This window comes from Trichophyton verrucosum, assembly GCF_000151505.1.
Source record: "Trichophyton verrucosum HKI 0517 chromosome Unknown contig00084_1.f1.exp, whole genome shotgun sequence".
In the NCBI taxonomy this organism is placed as follows: Eukaryota; Fungi; Ascomycota; class Eurotiomycetes; order Onygenales; family Arthrodermataceae; genus Trichophyton; species Trichophyton verrucosum.
In genome coordinates, this window is record NW_003315585.1 from 121,392 (window position 1) to 139,099 (window position 17,708).

The following is a 17,708-nucleotide window of genomic DNA, read 5'->3' on the forward strand; positions in this document are numbered from 1 at the left end:
GCGTATTTCTCTCCAGTTTAGTCAATATACAACCTCGATTCGCGGTTGATTGGTATGTGAAGGTAGGAGGAATAGCAACGTGAGCTCAAAAGGCTGTTGCAAATGCGCATCACCGATCCCACAGAGAGAGGAAGTGGGAGAGAGTGCCGAAGTGAGTGACTGGTGGCGTACTGGCGAGCCGTATATGGGTGGAGAATTCTCAGTAGACACGCAGCTCCTCGTACACAGAGGGAAGTCCGCCGTCACTTGCATCGACTTGAAGCTCAGCGGGAAAGGACACATTGAAGCTTTGCTCTCATTGGCCCGGAATTTGGCTGACTAATTTAAATCACGTGTATATGTACCCACATATAGCGAAGCTTAAATGGGAAAGTTTACTTATGTAATACATATTATATAATACATAGCTACTTTCCTGAATTGACGTTGAACGTTTGATCGCAAGTTGGCGACAACTATTTCTGATACAGTGGTATGCGCTCTGTATTAGTGCCATCATTCCTGTCAATTAGCTGGATAGAAATGGTACATAGAGAGAGAATATGTATTGTGTATTAGCGTACAATTTCCCTTACATATAGTGCAAAAATCAACAATATACAAATGCTGAGAAACCGTAACTGGGTTCAGGCCCGAAGGGCAGCTATATTTGAATGTCTAGAATACATATGCCCGTGTATATAAATATATTGACCCCTAGCCTCAATATCAAAGAGGCTTTGTAGAAACGTCGCCGCAGGACATCTTGATTACATAAGCACAACACATCTTTAGAGCCGCACTAAGCCCGATTAAGCACAGCCATTCACTGGACTTTCTTTTACAGAGGCAGAAACTCGCAAACACTTTTGCTTTCTTCATAACGTCCACCACTTCACCAGCGCCTCTGATACCGCCCTTATATACCACAGCCGACCGGTCGCTAGAGATCCCTTTTGAAAAGTATCTTTCGACACACGACCAAGCTCAACGAGCTCTTCCGAACCTTGCATGCTGGCGCGACACAGTTCAAAATAGCGGGCTGCAGTCCATACGCTGCTTGTTCCGGTCTGTTGAGGAACTAAGAAGTCGCCAACCTCACCGTATTTTCTAGCAAACGCATTCTTCCGTCATGCTGCAGGTCTCAGGTGGAAGGATGAATAGCTCCAGCAACCGCAGTAGAGGCACCCGAGGCAGAACGGGAGGAACAGACCGCGGTGGCATCCGAAAACGAGGCGCCACTCCCCGGGTAGATCGAGATGGAGACATGGATATGGCTGCCTCTGGTTCAAGCGCTGGAAAGGGTCGGATAAGAAGCTCTCGCGGAGTCGCTCCGGGAAGATCATCGAGAAGACCAGGAGAGAAAGAAAAGACGATTGATGCTCTCCAAAAGGCTATATTCAGCAGTTCTTCCTCCCAGGCCAATATCAGGCACGGCCGTGGAATTACAGATGGAGCCCTGAGGCGGAATCTGACACAGATAAAAGTGAGTGGTTGGAAGAATAGCAAAGCGGCTTCGAATCCCGACGGTGGCGTTGTCAGTCTTGTTGCATTTTTGGAGAAGAAATCTGCGCCCCCGGACCAGAACGCTACGGCCCCTGGACGATTCAAGATTACTAAGGTATGTGCTATATCACGTTCACGTTCACGTTCTCGCGGTTATCGACACACTCTGCAGCACTACTCTTCTGCGTTGTCTCCGTTCTCTTGTCAGCTGGAACGATGCTTTTCTCTCTGAGACCGTTCAGACATTCTACGAATGCTATCGAGTTACTGCAAAGAAGATCGGTTTCCAAGGTTAATTATGCCTTGCTAACATTCAGTAGTCGCGGGTTGAAGGCGACAGCATGATTATATCAGTTCGACCCGAACAGGTGGATGGATTTTTACGATTGAATGGATTTTCCTTTGCCGGAGCCCCCCTCACGGTGGAGCTGCTTGATAGCGTAGCTATGGCAGACACCCCATCACAGTCAAGCCAAGGGCCATCTCAAGCTGCGATCGATACCAAGGCTAAGATGACTGCTTTCCTCGCAAAGAGATATTCGGAGCCAGGAAAACTCCTTGATCTATCAAAATTGGGTACGGATCCCGATCTGGTGGAGATGGGCATGTTTAACAGTGTGTCAACGGAATCAAAATTCTTCCCGGCCCTTATGAAAGTGTGCGAGCTTACTTTCGACTCTGCTGCCAAAAGGAAGGCTGCAGTCGTGAGTGTCAGCTTGGCGCATAATCAACTACCAAACCTCACTGCTGTCACTTCTCTTGCACAAACCTTCCCCGATATCAGAAACCTCGATTTGTCGCATAACCAGTTCAAGGATATCTCGAGTCTAAGCAGCTGGAGATGGAAATTCCGCAGCCTCGACTTTCTAGATCTTACTGGAAACCCAGTATGCGCAGAACCAAATTTCAAGGAAACCATGATAAAATGGTATCCTCAGCTCCGGACATTGAACAATGCAGCAGTTAGAACAGCTGAAGAAATTGCGGCTCAAAAGAAGACCCCTATCCCCGTCATGGGCCCGAGCTTTCAGGACGAGGGCCAGATTGCGGAAAATTTTGTCAAAGCTTTCTTTACTGGATTCGACAACAACCGAAACGATCTTCTCAATGGCATATATGACGCAAAATCCATATTTTCGTACAACGTCAACACTGTAGCCCCACGAGCGGCACAAACGGAATCAACGCCTCCATGGGATTCGTACATCCGGAAAAGCAGAAATCTCGTGAAAATCAGTCATCTCCCTGCCCGCGTATCACGTAGCTTTATTGGTACTGACAGCATCCGCGAAATATGGAATACGTTCCCACAAACAAAACACCCGGAAATTCTTTCCAACCCCAAAGAATGGTTGATAGAATGCCACCCTATTCCTGGCCTTCCTGATATCAACAATCAAAGTGTGACTGGTGTTGGTGGCCTTTTGATCACAGTCCATGGAAAATTTGAGGAGATATATCCCAATACCGGAAGCAAATCCCAAACCCGCAGTTTTGACCGAACATTTGTCCTTGGGCCTGGAAATGGTCTAGGAGGACTCCGGGTTAGCAACGACATGCTTTGCCTTCGAGTGTTTGGAGATTGTACTGCCTGGATTCCAGAGCATGAACAAGCTGCAGCTGAGCCTGTAACCCAAGCACCTCCTGTAACCGTCATACCCGCCCAGCCTGCGGCAGTTCCGCAATTAGGAACTCAACATCCAGAGGCAAAACCAGGCTACGGAACACCCCAGCCTGGGAAGTCGGAGGACGAGCTTAAAAAAGAACAGCTTATACTGGAGATAAGCTTTAAAACGAAGATGACGTTGCAGTTTTCCGAAATGGCTCTTAGTGGTAACAGCTGGGATATGAATTTGGCGTTAAAGAACTTTGAAGAGCTCAAGGTTAGTAGTATAGCTTTGCATATGGCAACCCCTTGCCTCTGAAGTAAATCAATACTAACAAAATCACATTCAGGCACAAGGAAACTTGCCCCCTACTGCGTTCCTGCCAGGCGCATAAGTTATAGTTTTTATAAGCCTTGAAAAGGAAGAAACAAAAAGGAAAGAGGGAGAGAGAGAAAAAAAACCGTCAGCGTTTTACAGCCTTTTTTTATTAGCATCCATATACTATATTCATCGTCGTTTTCCCCGGGAGATCCTTTTCTCGCAACATTTCCAGAGACTCAACTCTGGAGTTACCTTTGAAATGAACGAAGAAATTGGCGTATCCTGCTTTAGGGATTGCCATTATATCTTTACCGCTATGTCCTTGGTTTATCGGGAGTTTTCTTGTTTCGTTTTACCTGTTGCATGGCGGAGGGGGTGTGGGATTTTACCGTGTGATGGAAGTGTACTTTAGCTAGAAAAAAACATATCCGCCCAAATTGGGAATGCAATAAAGCAGAGTCATCCTTTAAACAGTTCCATGTCACACACAGCTCGAATATATATCCTTCGATAAAGGCTTGATTGGCCTTGGAGTACAGGAAGGCTATGCAGGCTAAGTATATGAGGAAGTCTTATGTAGCTGATGGCTTAGGCGTGCCACTAAACAATAATTCCGAGAGCCAAGCTCGGCGAAAGCTCCAACCATCGTCATTTTATCCAAAGCACCAACGACAGCGGGATTTCTAGCCTCATGAACAACAGCTTCGAAGAAAGGGCATATTTTCACGATATTTTACTCGAACCTCGTTTCTCGAATGCATCGTCTAATGCCGCTGAATGAGACCATATAAAGCTATCGCACTTCCCTTGCTAAAAGCCACCAAATGCGATTAAATACACCCTTATTTCAACGTGTTTAACTCTCCATCACCACACCTATGCCAACAAACGGGGAACCAGAGACCGACCCACTGGATGGAGGCAAGTATCAGGACAGATATATCTCATTCAACGGCACTCTAACTTGGAACAGCTGACTATAACCCTATCGAACACCTAAACGCTATTTTCTCCCATCCGTCGACCCTTGCCGCCGTGCCCAAGACCTCCCAAGTCCTCAAGGTATACCAAGATGAACTTGACGAAAATATCTCTGCCCTCGTGGAAGCGCAGGCAGCTTCTAACCTGGAAAGCGTTGAGCGTATCCACAATGCTAAAGAAGACATGGCGGAGCTGTTCAAGAAGATCGAGGAAGTCCGTGAACGAGCCCTGAAAACGGAGCAGGCGATTACCGCAATGACAGCCGACATCAAGCAACTGGACAATGCAAAAGGGAATTTGACACTGTCTATGACAACGCTGAAAAGGCTCCAGATGCTTACTACAGCGTACGAACAGCTGAAAGCACTAAGCAAGTCAAGGCAATACCGGGATTGCGCGCAATTACTCCAGGCCGTGATACAATTGATGGCGCATTTCAAATCATACCGTTCCATTGATCAAATTGCTACCCTGAGCCGAAATGTAGCAGATATACAACGGGAGCTGTTGGAACAGGTTTGCGAGGACTTTGAGATCATATTTGCCAAGGGTGAGACAGCGCAGAAGAGAAATATCCTAGCCGAGGGCTGTCTAGTCATGGAAGCGTTGGGAGAGATGGCCAAATCACGGCTCATCACTTGGTATTGTAACACGCAACTAAGAGAATACCGTCAGGTTTTTAGAGGAAACGAGGAGGCCGGATCCCTGGATAATATCTCCAGGAGATATTCCTGGTTTAAAAGGATGCTAAAGACCTACGACGAAGAACATATGACAATTTTCCCAGCCTCGTGGAAAGTCAACGAAGTTTTAGCGAACATCTTCTGTGAAGGTACAAGGGATGACTTTAAAGGGTTATTGTCCAGGTCAGTTCGCAGCGGACAAACTATGGATGTTAATCTTATATTATCTTGTCTTCAAGAATCCCTTGATTTCGAGCAATACCTTGATAGGCGTTTTACCAATGCTTCCCGTGCATCTACGGATACCTTTGCCTCCAGTGAAACACCTATTTTCTCGCAGACCATATCTGAGGCATTCGAGCCTTATCTGAGTTTGTGGGTATCTGCTCAAGACAAGCAGCTTGACACCCTCATCCGAAAGTATAGGGAGCAGCCGATTAAACCGGAGGATGAAGAATATTCTCCACAACTGGTTGTGCACTCTTCAACGGAGCTTTTTACGTTCTACCGCTTATCCCTTGCACAATGCGCCAAACTCTCCACGGGCAACTCACTTGCAGAATTAACGAAGGTATTTGCAAGATACTTGGATCAATATGCTCAGCAAGTCCTACTTCATTATATCAGTGATCGCCCAGGAAATCAGGCTTCATCAAAACTGCCATCATGTGAGGACCTTACCATGGTACTCAACACTGCAGATTATTGCTATACAACTTGCAATCAACTTGAAGACAAAATCAGGAGCAAGATAGATGAGCCCTTCAAGCAACAAGTCGATCTCCAGAGCCAGGCAGATTCGTTCATGGGAATAGCTAGTGCGATTGTCCGCCTGCTTGTGCGGAAAGTTGATATCGGAATGGAACCAGCATGGAGAGAAATGCGGAATACAAGTTGGAGTGCACAGGATGGCGTTGGAGATCAAAGTCCATACGTTGAGGTTCTTTTGTCCAACTTGAAATCGAAATCGGATGAGACTTTAGGGATGCTTCACAAACAGCAGTATCAGCGAGCCTTTGCTGATAACCTGGTAGAACATACGTCAACAAGTTATATCTCAAATATATACCAGTGCAAGCCCGTTTCAGAAGCTGGTGCAGAACAGGTATGTATGGCCTTTTTGACTCCATGTATTAACTTACAGGTATCTAACGCGGCGATAGATGCTTCTTGATAGTTATGGCATAAAAACAGGTCTAACAGGCCTTCTTTCGCCAGCACCCACTGCTTTTGTTAAACGTGTCCACCAAAGTTCCCAGAAAATTGATACCCTTCTTAAAACTCTGCAGGTCCGAGCTGTTCCGCCAGAGGCTCTCGTACAGGCATATCTGATTCATATTGCTGACAGAAATGACAACAACTTCCGAAAAATACTGGACATAAAGGGGATAAGAAGTAAACAGGAACAGAATCGTCTTGTCGAACTGTTTCAGGCTCACAAGACGTCCAATCGCCATGCTTCCAATCTACAAGAGAGCAATCCTTTAATTTCTTATTTACAGCCGCCGGCTCCTCCTGCACCTACTGCCCCCACTGTAGCACAGGGCCTTGGGCTGGGTAATCTCGGGGGAACCCCAACTTCTTCCTCTGGAGCCAACACGCTCCCTACACGATTCGATCCATCAATGCTTGGCTCTGCTCTTATATCGGCTGCTCGTGACGGGGTTGATAGACTTGGGACGCCAGGTTTGGGCAACCTCGGAAATACGCCTGGTGGAATTTCGGCCAGCAGTGGCCGTGCCGTAGCCGGCTCAGTGGCCCAGTCTGGATCAGGAACACCGTTATCAAATCAGAACATAAATTCTACGGGACAGAATGCAGATGCAAGTGAAGGGGCCTCTTCTGCTGCCGCAAACCTGAATGAGAATCTCAAAAACATCGGGAAGTTCTTCCGTCGAGATCTCAGTGGTTTGGGTGGAAGGTTTGGAATAGGTGGTGATGACAGTGGGCAGAGGTGAGCGATAGTTAGATTCAGCCTGCACTGAATATAAAACTTGGACTTGCTGGGAATGTCCAACAGTTGTTTCAAATAGACTATTTTGATTTGGTATCTACGTAGCGTGCCACTGTTAATTACATATATTTACTGTATTTATCGGGACGGGCCATCGATCCTAAATTTATCTCCTATCATGTAGCAGTGCTCATGTCTCAATAACTTCAAAAAATCCCAACCCTTTTAAATAGGCGTTCCGTTTACTCATCTAGTTCTACCACAGTTTGATGCTCTAGGTAAAGTTAGTATGACTTTGCCTAAGAGATAACGTAGAAAGTGATGAGCAAACCATACCCCATAATCTGCTTGCTGAGGCTATAATTACCTCTGCTTTTGCAGTTAGTTTTGATGTAACTCTCTTCATATCTTTATTGTTACTCGAGTATGAGCTACTCCGAGGCTGACCCTAGTATTCGCGTTAGGCATGAGGATAATACAGAATGTTAAGGCCAACTTACCATCATTAACACAGGTACCAGCTCACTAGGTGCAGCTTCAGCGAGAGACCTCAGGGTTTTAAACCCGTTCTCCCAAAGCAGCCTTGCCGTTCGGCTTTTGACATAGGTCACCTGTGCCATCTCCAATAGATCTGCCCGGGCTCCAGCCTGAAGGCGATCACGCATATGCTCCAACACAACAGCCAGCATATCCCAGCCCATCCGTTGACAGAACTTGGCCATCCCAGCCGCAAACCCGTGGCAGTTTTGAGCAAGCGTCTGTACAGCACCTCGGGCTATGTTATATTTCTTCGCAATTGATGAGACTGGGATTTCATTGCTTAAGTCACGCAGTTGAAATGCCGTATAGACACGGTTGTAGACTCTGAGCAAAGCTGGATCCTTAATAGAAGCATGTCCCATTGCAATTGAGTTCACCAATCCAGGGTCAACGCCAACGAGCCGTATTGTACGTAGTCCACTATCATCTAGTCCATGAACCTCGTCGCGGAACGCCATCCAGTCAATTTCCGAAGACGCCTGTAGCGGAGAAAACATATAAAAGATATGCATTTCCCCATCCATCACGAAAGCCTGCAGAGCACGTTTTAATTCTCCATATATGAAAAGCCCATCATCAGGGCTAAATGCGGACGCGACAATTGCTAGGCCAAGCTGTGTTGGTTCAAAAGTCTCATCATTTGATAACTTCACGAGTTTTGAATCCAGAAGTTCCTGGAGAGTTGATTGCACCATGTCGAAAAGGGTATCCTGTGCTTCGTCATTGTGAAATAACAGACTGCTCCTGATATAATCGTTGATAGCATCACGACCGGATACCAGCTTAGTAGCAATGGCCTCAAGTAACGCTCTATACTTCTGTCAATTACCGCCTTTTGACATGAATAATATCAGGGGTTACCTCTTGATCCCTGCCCTGCCTGGGGCCAACCCACTCGCAATGGCGGGCAACTCAGCTTCCAACAACCCAACCACATCTTCCCAATCCTTGCTTGTGCAGCATAAGTAGGTTTCACCAACTTCATCCTTGCCTTTTCGGCCCGCTCGGCCACGCATCTGTCGTCTTTCAGGGTTAGCGCTGAGATCGCAAGCAACTGATGGAAATTCAGCAAATACTTACAACATTGCAGGCCCAACCAGTTCACGTCCCATTCTTGCACCGCAGAGGATAACCCTTCTAGCGGGGAGGTTTATCCCCGCTGCTAAGCTACAAGTGGCTACGAGTACTTTGAGGATTCCAGCATCAAACCCTTCCGCAATCAGCACACGTTCTTCGGTGGTTAAACCAGCATCTACGAGTACAAGTCAACATCTGTCTGATAAATCTAAAGACGTATTTAGGAAGGGGAATACTGACGATGAAAAGCAACACCTCTCGGTATAGTTTTGGCAAAGTAGGTATCAAGTCCGCAAGGGAGGCTTTGCAAGCTTGCTACTAGGTCCAGGCGCTTCTCAATAGTATCTGCATCCAGAGTGTCTGGCATTGCATCTCCTATGAGCACCGCATTTGTCTGGCAAGCTTGCCTGCTCCCACAAAATACAAGAGCGCCATAACCTGCAGCTGCTGTTTCGCAGGCAAGGGCAACCATAGCATTTGGAATTGGGAACGCTAACTCCCGAAATTCCGACTTACGTATGACTCGGCACGCTGAAGCCGGGACATCATTTGGATTTGATGTATCGGGCCTGATCATCTTCCGAAGAAGGCCCTTTGTGGTAGGCACTGGATAAATATAATCTTCAAACACTAAGAATTCTTCGACGGGTATCGGCCGATATCGAGATATATAATAATTCGCATTCAACCACTTTGCAAGGACCTCTGTATTCTAGAATAATTCTCAAAATATAAGCTATTGGCCCTAGCTCCCAGAAGTCATAAACTAAAATATAAATCATACCGATAAAGTTGCACTCATGCCGATTATTTGGATATCTTGCTGAAGCAGAAGAAGCTTTGTTACCATGATTTCTATCAGGTAACCACGGTGTTCATCATCGAGCATATGCAGTTCATCGAGAACGATTACACCTAGCTTATCAATTGTACAATCTTCGATTGCACTATTGACAAGCGAGTTAGCCTACATAGTGTTAGCAGTATTTTCAGACAGAGTGAAGTCGAGCTGGTGTGGAGCAACCTTCTCGATGGTGCACACCGCGACATCTGTATCTGACCAGGTTGTCCTGGCCTTGCTTCCACCGAAGAAACCTGTAACTCGGATGAAGTTCTCTTCAGGTTTGAGCCGAGAAGATCTGGCCCCATCGGCGGAGTTATCAGCACCATCATCATCATCATCATGCGTGCATCGGGGTATCCCTTCAACTACGCGTCTGAGCCATTTCAGCTTTTCCTGGACGAGAGCAACATAAGGGAGAACCAGGATAGCTTTTTTGTCCGGGCAGGTAAGGATGCGTTTCAGCATTAATACATCTGCAACTAATGACTTACCACCCCCCGTTGGAGCACTGTACACCAGATTCTTTTCTCCTGACAGATGGCCCCTGCCTAAGAGGCATGATGCTTGCCATGGATAAATAGCGTTGACACCCAGAGATGCAAAATTCTTGACCAGGGCAGTCGGTAAACCGTATTTTGGGTGGCTGAGAGAGAGGATGGGATTCTGGGCTGGTCCAGGAGTACTGGATACAGAGGTCCTTTGCGAGTACTCCGACAGATTCTGCAAGCGAGAGGACTCACTATTGCTAGAGTTGGATAGCAGGTCTATTCTGCTGGGCCGTAAGCGCCTGGTATCGTGGGAATCCTGCACAGTGCTGGTTCTCTGCGCTCTGGACTGTGCGTTCAAGACCTGGTGTGCGGTGGTGAAAGCTGGGAGAGCATCATTTTCGGACCGTGACCGTTTCGCACCGGCGCCAGTTGAGGAGTGTTCCCAGGCAGCATCGGCACGTTTGGGATTCATATCAGTTGCATGGATGGATGGATCTCCAAATACGCCTGATGCCCCTAGCCTATCGTTTGTGTACCTGTTATCGAGAACATACGCGAAATTAACCGACAGAGCAAATCTCAAACTGTGCTAGTTATAGCTACACCCTGGCAACCACCCGCGAGAGCATGTATGCATTGGAACACGATATCGCCCTTGCTGTCAGTATGTCGAGATTTCTATAGCTAACTCGCACCGTATGTTGATGACTGCTATCTTCCATGGAATCGCTAAAAATAAGACGCGCCGTCAAAATAGGGATGAGGCTCGAGTTACTCCTGGAACAGGCAAGTTGTGCCGGATCCCGGTAATAATTGCCCATCGGGTCGGGTATCTTGGACATCCGTCCATCGTCCATCGTCCATCGGAACCAGGTCCCTAATTAACTGCCTACTGTCCCTGGTTCCACAGTCAGTAACTATTTACTATTGGAACTGTTTTCTAACGATATATTATTACTCTATCCTGGCATCACAGGGATAAAAAGGAGAAGAAGAAAGCCGACGAAAGATATAACTAACATGCCTGGTTCACCTAACTAACTAAATGACTGATCACTCTTGCTGTCGCACAAGGCTTGCCACCTCCACGGCGCTGATCTACGGAGTGTCCGCAGCATGGGCTTAATTAATCTGTGGATGGCACAGAGGTTCCAGGTCAGGGGAAGAGATGTCCTACTTTTTGAGCCTGGCTTCTTATTTTTTTGGGGCCGACGAATGACGGAGTGACCTCGATGGAAGCGCAGGCAAACAAGGGTATGGCAGAGTTGATATCCCTGCCATCGCTCTCTCGAAGTCTCGCGGATGAAGCTTCTTATTCGTTGTAGAGGAATAAGGATTTCTACACTGCAGCTGGTTGTCCCTGCCAGTTTGCTCTTCATCGCCCACACAGTTCTTTCTTCGCCCGGCTCGAGATGGCGGCGTTCATGGTGTACTCCTCGGGACGAGCCCTGTTCACTGCTAAAGGGAAAAACAGAGACGAAGCGAATGACCTGTGGACCTTGGGTCAGGTGGGAGTGCCGGCCGGTCTTGCCTTTGTGATATGCCCGTGGGTAAAAGGACAAGGTTATAAAACCGCTTGATAGAGTCACAAGCATTCTACTTCAGCGTGTGTGCGTATATAAACACTGCTCATATCGAGCTTTCTAACTCGTTTGGTGTTCATTCCTCTTCGCATAACGGCGCATATCAAAAGATGTCAATGTCCACGTTAAGACACCTCCTTTGGCTGGGAGCATTGCTTTCGGCTACCCTTCAGGTTTCCGCGCTTCCAACAGCTCAGGATCTAATATGCAATGGCCATCCGGAGTACTGTGATCGTCGATACTCGGAGCTGTCATTCGTGGGTGCCCACAATTCTCCGTTTGTTGGACCGCTGCTCCAGCACAACCAAGATATCTCTGTGACCTAACAGCTGGATTTTGGCATCCGATTTCTTCAGGGACAGACACACAAGAACGATGATGGCGTCTTTAGCATGTGTCATACATCATGTATCCTAGAGGACGCCGGGAGTGTAAGTTCATACCTTCAAACGGTCAAAACATGGCTGGATAGCCATCCAAATGAGGTGGTTACTCTTTTGATCACAAACGGCGATGGACTTGATATCAAAGAATTTGATGATGCTTTCAACGCTGTGAACGGAATCAAAGACTATACCTTTCCACCAAAGTCCAAGCTTGCCCTCGGCGATTGGCCAACGTTACGCGAGTTGATCACGACTGGCAAACGACTAATAGTCTTCGTCGGTAAGTGTTGCACGTTATGGATAGGAGAGCAAACCTCGCTTCTCCTAAACTTTAGTTCCTCCTATATACTTACTCTCCCTGAACAGATTCCAAGGCAGACACCAATAGATTTCCATATCTACTCGACGAGTTTTCATACTACTTTGAGACTCCATTCAGCACGACCGATGAAAACTTCCCTCAGTGTAAGCTTGACCGTCCAGCCGGCGGCAAGCCTGACGGGCAGATGTACCTTGTTAACCATACCCTAAATGTTAACGTCTTCGGTATCTTCCTCCCTGACCGATTCAAGGCCGACAGGACGAACGCTGCTGTAGGCCAAGGCAGCATTGGGGCCCAGGTCGATTTATGCAACTCGATTTACCATCGCAAGCCCAACGTGGTTCTCCTTGATTTTATCACCGAGGGGGATGTCCTGAAAGCGGAGAGAACGATGAACGGACTTTGATGTTTGACGGCCTTCAACGGCCCCGTATTGCCGAAGCCTGTTTTTAATGTTAATTATTTGGCAACTCTTTTTTCAGAAATGCCGCTTTTTATGACTTGGTTAGCTAGAATATGGATTAATGAGCATGCTATAAATTATGGGTTATATATAACATATATCGAATGCCGCAGAGGGCTTCTCTGTGGTATCAACAGAGTGATACAGGTCTGGGAGAACACAGCTTCACAACGTGAACTGCGTTGCAGGGGATATTGATTCTAAGAGTTTGCTCTGTAATCTTTACAGTTGTGCCTCAGGCAGGGGACGAACAAGCAGCCTAACGGTATGCCTTGCATCCCCCAAGCTTCCCCTCCATCTGCACACTGTGTCATCAGCAGCATAACTCGGAGCCCGCCGCTAGAGTTGTCCCGCCTTCGCCAGGGATCCAGCGAAGCTTCATGCAGCAAGTCGTCCCTCGCCCAGGTTCACCCCCAAGCAACGTCGCATCGTGTCCGCTCAGCTGTGCATCGGCTTATTGGCCACAACAGCAGCGCCAAAAAAAAGAAAACCCACTCCACGGCCTGGCGATCAGCGGAGAAGAACAGGGCAGCATGTGCAGCGTTGGGTGGATGGAGGACGGCCGCGGTAAGCTCACGAAGCTGTTCTTCGCAAGTTTACTTAGCTAACTCGCCGGCTATGGGGCAGAGCAGATGAAGCTGGTCCCATCGTCCCGGGGTCAAGTGGTCAACAGGCTGAGAAAACCTGCATCGATCTCCTGCAATACGGAGTAAGGAATGCAAGAAGAAGAAGCAAGAAGCTGCAGACTCTGTCAGAGCTTGGGAAAATCGATATCTGGACAAAGATGGTCCGACTATCAGCCCAATGGATTCACTGAAAAATAGCCTGTGATGTCTATGCAGCGGCAAGATTCGCTGATCTCTAGAATCCAGAGTCTTCCTTTCTTTTTCCCTCACCAGTTGTTCAAGGACGCCTGTTTTCGCCAGCCTGTTCCTGCTGATGGTTTGGCCTGAGCAACGCTGACAATTCTTTTCGTTATACGAGATGAACGTGTTCTATACTCCACCATGGTTAAATGAAGGCTGCTCATGGTGGACTCATCGGCGGGATTGCTCATGCTGTGGACGTGTACTTCTGTTAAACATGCATCACATCACATAATAATGCCAAGTGCATGTCTATCTATATACCCAGAGTGTATGTATATAAGAGGCCGATCTTCCTCCCTTTGCGAGGAATATGTCCTCCACCACAACCAACACCCTCATCATCTTCCTCCTCGAGATACCATCTCCATAGTGCAACAGCCAAGATGAAGTACACTTTTCTCGCCGTCCTCTCTGCAGTGACCGTCCTGGCCACTCCAGCTCCCGTCCCAACTCCGCCAAACATCCCATCTGCCTCTACTGCTCAATCTCTCCTTTCTGGCCTTACTGTCCGCCCCCAGGGCCCCCAGGACGGTTACAGCCGTGATAAGTTCCCACACTGGATTACCATCTCCGGCACTTGCAACACCCGTGAAACCGTCCTTCGCCGTGACGGTACCAACGTCCAGGTTGATGGCAGCTGTGCTGCTACCTCTGGCTCTTGGTTCAGTCCCTACGATGGTGCTACCTGGACTGCTGCCAGCGATGTTGACATCGACCACGTTGTCCCATTGAGCAACGCTTGGAAGTCTGGTGCTGCTTCCTGGACCACCTCCCAGCGACAATCCTTTGCCAACGACCTCAGCAATCCTCAGCTCATTGCTGTCACTGACAACGTAAGTGGCTTTCATACCTACTGCACAGTTTGTGAAAAGTATCGTGTTAACATGTCAATCAACAGGTCAACCAGGCCAAGGGTGACCAAGGCCCAGAGTCATGGAAGCCTCCACTTCGTAAGTTTTCTTTCCAATTACCGGATAATTGTTTCGCGTCCAATTACTGACACATGTTGTAGAGTCCTACTGGTGCACTTACTCTCGCATGTGGATCAAGGTCAAGTCCGTTTATGATTTGTCCGTCACCAGCGCTGAGAAGTCTGCTCTTACCTCCATGTTGAACACTTGCTAAACGCATCCATCCCCTCAAACTTAACAAGAATTTATGAAATCACTGTAAATAGCGACGTTTTATCTAGTTATTTAACGTACGGAGCAACATGAACCGTCTTTCCCCGTGAAGCCAGGGCTCCACAATGTAGATAGCTTCCCAACAAACAAAAATAGTTACTTTCCTTTGATTTTTCTCTTCGTTTCTAGGCGTGCAGATCTTAGTCGCAACCGCTAAAAATAAATCCCATGCCTACACTTGGCGCTTCTTGGTCGCAAATTCATTTGTTTAATCGTTCGATTTCGTCTTGAGATTCGACACCGTTTTTATTTGATATATGGAAGCGGCACATTATTGGTTAAAGTTAGGTTTAAGCTTGATATCTTAGCCAATAAACATCAACCTTCTATAACAGCAGTGGACCTCCCGTCAGGTGGCCGGGTGCAGGTGGGTCTTTCTTGGGAATAACGTTATTCCAGTAACACTATTACTAATCACTCTATTTCGATGCCTGTTGTTTGGGCTTCACGGTGTTTTTGCGCTTTTGACGTTGACCGTCAGCAACAAAGAGCTCTTCTATTGACCGAAAACCGTGGATACCAGTTTGATGGTGGTGTATGATTGGTGCATCTGGCACTTATGTTCCAATGGATCTCAACAGCAATACTCTTCCGTCCACTTCCCGCTATACGATCAACCCCAGCCATGCTCTGGACGAAAGGGGTATCATTCTCATCGATACCTCCTAGATGGGTCCTCCTTCGCAGCTACGCCCGAAGTGCTAGCTCGTCGGCTTCTCCTTCTATCAGAGATATTAAAGATTCCAGAATCCACATAACCAGTTCTAAACTCTGCAGTAAGTTCTACAATTCTTAATAACTAATTACATCACATCCAGTACCTAATCTTATATAGACGATGTCCTTGAAAGACTAGCCCCAACGCTTCCGAACAGTAAGCCCGTCGATATCATTGATGCATATCCAGGACTTGGTATATGGTCTTCCCATTTCCATGAATATGTTCGCCCTCGACGACATATATTACTCGAGCCAAATTTCAGAACGTATGAAGCGCACCTAAAACCTTTACTTCAGTCCCCGGGATCGCGATACGTACACGCACCATTAGATCCGGCATTGGATAGGACATTCTTCGATTTATTTAAAAAAGGATACCTGCCTGAGCAGACTGAGCGTACAGAAGGATGCACAGAAGTGAATGACACATTACTAGTTTTGGCCAACATGACACTTCTTCGCTCAGCTACGAAACTACGAGCGACAGACTCGCGAAAGTACTTTGAATCTATGCTTGATCAAAGCTATTTCCACCGCTATGGTTTGGTACGAATTATTGCGATATTTCCATCCTCGAATTTAGATGCGATCTTACCCAAGAGTATAAGCAGACGCCGGAGAACACAGGCTTTACTGGAATGCATTGCTTTGGAAGCCAATGAAGTAGCAGGAGACACTAGCGAGACTACACATTTGACTCGACGAGGTCTGCCTGTCGTTCAAATCAGTGCTGAAAGAGCTGCAAAGAGGAATGAGGGTGTGGTTGTAAAAGTGCCTCCCGGCCGAGAGCCAGTACCTCTTGAACTCTCTCCAAAGCCTGTTGCCGTAAACGGGGTCGAACATTCTTATGTGCCACGCCCTATTCATGACTGGCATCGTGAATACATTAGGGCGCATAAGGATCTGAAGAAGGAAGAACAAAAAATTGACACAAGCAATCCAATACCTGTAAAGTTGAAGGATCTTAGGAAAAATTTTGCCGCCCTACAGAAGAGATATCTATACGAAAGTTCTCAGATCCGATCGGCACATGAAGCAGACGACAGACAGTGCGATATTGACAATATAGAAGCTGATCTTCGAAAAGTGATGAATGGCACCCTGCCAGTACCTAATCGTCGCGAGGCAGGCAAAATCATCAAGAACCTTGCCCTACTAAAAGAAGAGCGAGACCTTATCCTCTCGTCACTAGGGAAACAATTTATCCGCCATCATTATCCGTTGTTCGTGAACGAGCGGCGCTGCGTCTCTGGCTCACAGTCCAGCCCATCTGTTGAGCCTCTCCTGCTCTGGGACAAACGGGCATATGAACCACTGCACGTTGAGAAGGATGAATTTTCCCCTAAAACACCATGCTCGATCGTTGACATCCAACCGAATCCAGACTCTTTTATCTTTGAAGCTCAGCGGCAATATAAGGCCTCGAACGAGTCATTCAAGTATATTTCCGTCCTGACTACGTTCCGTGCATTGCTCAGGATGTTTATACCCTACCCCAAGAAATCGATTGAGCAGGTTCTACGGCTACTGTTTGCATCTAGGCCAATGACTGATTTCCCGTCCGCTATACCTTCGTTGGCGGAATATGCTACGCCCAAGATCACGATGGATGCCAAAGAGGCAGCTTCATGGAAACATGTGAAGACTGATAATAGAAGAGGTGTGTTTGTAGGATATGATATGGACTGCTTGGCTGAAGCGACCTTGCAACGTATTCCTAGCAAGCTGTTTTGGGATATTGCTGTGGAGTGGGAGAGGTGGCGCCACGAGAAGAATTTGCCAGACACACTGTCTAAGTCGCTTGGTGGGGCGTTTATCTCAGATATGAACGAAGCATTCGAAGCCCGGCGGTGATTCAGTCCATTCGTTTGCAAAAAATTTTACTGTGATACCAAGGAAATAGAGCTAATGCAAGATTTTGCCGCGAGGGAATTATGATTCCATCTTATGAATGAATGGACTGTCTATGCCTCAAATGAGTGTATATACTATGGAACGAATAGCTGCAACCTCGAAAGAGAAAAAGCGGATTGAGACAAGAAATCGGCACGAGGTACACAGGTTTCAAAGACAGAATCCGAAATATAAAGAGCTGCCATGGGTAAGTGCAGGACACCCAACAAATTGCAGCTGACATAGTCAACATAGTGGGAAACGAGTGGGATCAACTGGCTTCATGCCCAATATAATAATCAAGAAAA

General features: G+C 47.2%; 7 protein-coding genes across 7 annotated transcripts; 5 read left to right on the forward strand and 2 right to left on the reverse strand.

Annotated features, from left to right (window-relative positions):
* Positions 1-1,111: 1,111 nt before the first annotated feature.
* On the forward strand, positions 1,112-3,970 carry TRV_00896 (uncharacterized protein; the record flags this gene model as incomplete). The annotated part of the gene is made up of 5 exons (XM_003024929.1): positions 1,112-1,600; positions 1,728-1,776; positions 1,840-3,368; positions 3,514-3,738; positions 3,905-3,970. The coding sequence occupies 5 exons, from the start codon at positions 1,112-1,114 to the stop codon at positions 3,968-3,970; spliced, it is 2,358 nt and encodes a 785-aa protein (XP_003024975.1).
* A 321-nt stretch (positions 3,971-4,291) lies between these two features.
* On the forward strand, positions 4,292-7,035 carry TRV_00897 (uncharacterized protein; the record flags this gene model as incomplete). Its single annotated transcript, XM_003024930.1, has 3 exons — positions 4,292-4,334; positions 4,387-6,182; positions 6,241-7,035. The coding sequence occupies 3 exons, from the start codon at positions 4,292-4,294 to the stop codon at positions 7,033-7,035; spliced, it is 2,634 nt and encodes an 877-aa protein (XP_003024976.1).
* Positions 7,036-7,516: 481 nt separating this feature from the next.
* Positions 7,517-8,587, reverse strand: TRV_00898 (uncharacterized protein; the record flags this gene model as incomplete). Its single annotated transcript, XM_003024931.1, has 2 exons — positions 7,517-8,381; positions 8,433-8,587. The coding sequence occupies 2 exons, from the start codon at positions 8,585-8,587 to the stop codon at positions 7,517-7,519; spliced, it is 1,020 nt and encodes a 339-aa protein (XP_003024977.1).
* A 281-nt stretch (positions 8,588-8,868) lies between these two features.
* TRV_00899 (uncharacterized protein) lies at positions 8,869-10,452 on the reverse strand (the record flags this gene model as incomplete). The annotated part of the gene is made up of 3 exons (XM_003024932.1): positions 8,869-9,360; positions 9,433-9,595; positions 9,620-10,452. 3 exons carry the CDS (start codon positions 10,450-10,452, stop codon positions 8,869-8,871), a joined length of 1,488 nt encoding a protein of 495 aa, XP_003024978.1.
* A 1,503-nt stretch (positions 10,453-11,955) lies between these two features.
* Positions 11,956-12,677, forward strand: TRV_00900 (uncharacterized protein; the record flags this gene model as incomplete). The annotated part of the gene is made up of 2 exons (XM_003024933.1): positions 11,956-12,229; positions 12,316-12,677. The coding sequence occupies 2 exons, from the start codon at positions 11,956-11,958 to the stop codon at positions 12,675-12,677; spliced, it is 636 nt and encodes a 211-aa protein (XP_003024979.1).
* Positions 12,678-13,848: 1,171 nt separating this feature from the next.
* TRV_00901 (uncharacterized protein) lies at positions 13,849-14,728 on the forward strand (the record flags this gene model as incomplete). The annotated part of the gene is made up of 3 exons (XM_003024934.1): positions 13,849-14,436; positions 14,502-14,553; positions 14,616-14,728. The coding sequence occupies 3 exons, from the start codon at positions 13,849-13,851 to the stop codon at positions 14,726-14,728; spliced, it is 753 nt and encodes a 250-aa protein (XP_003024980.1).
* A 684-nt stretch (positions 14,729-15,412) lies between these two features.
* Positions 15,413-17,361, forward strand: TRV_00902 (uncharacterized protein; the record flags this gene model as incomplete). The annotated part of the gene is made up of 2 exons (XM_003024935.1): positions 15,413-15,563; positions 15,623-17,361. The coding sequence occupies 2 exons, from the start codon at positions 15,413-15,415 to the stop codon at positions 17,359-17,361; spliced, it is 1,890 nt and encodes a 629-aa protein (XP_003024981.1).
* Positions 17,362-17,708: the final 347 nt, after the last annotated feature.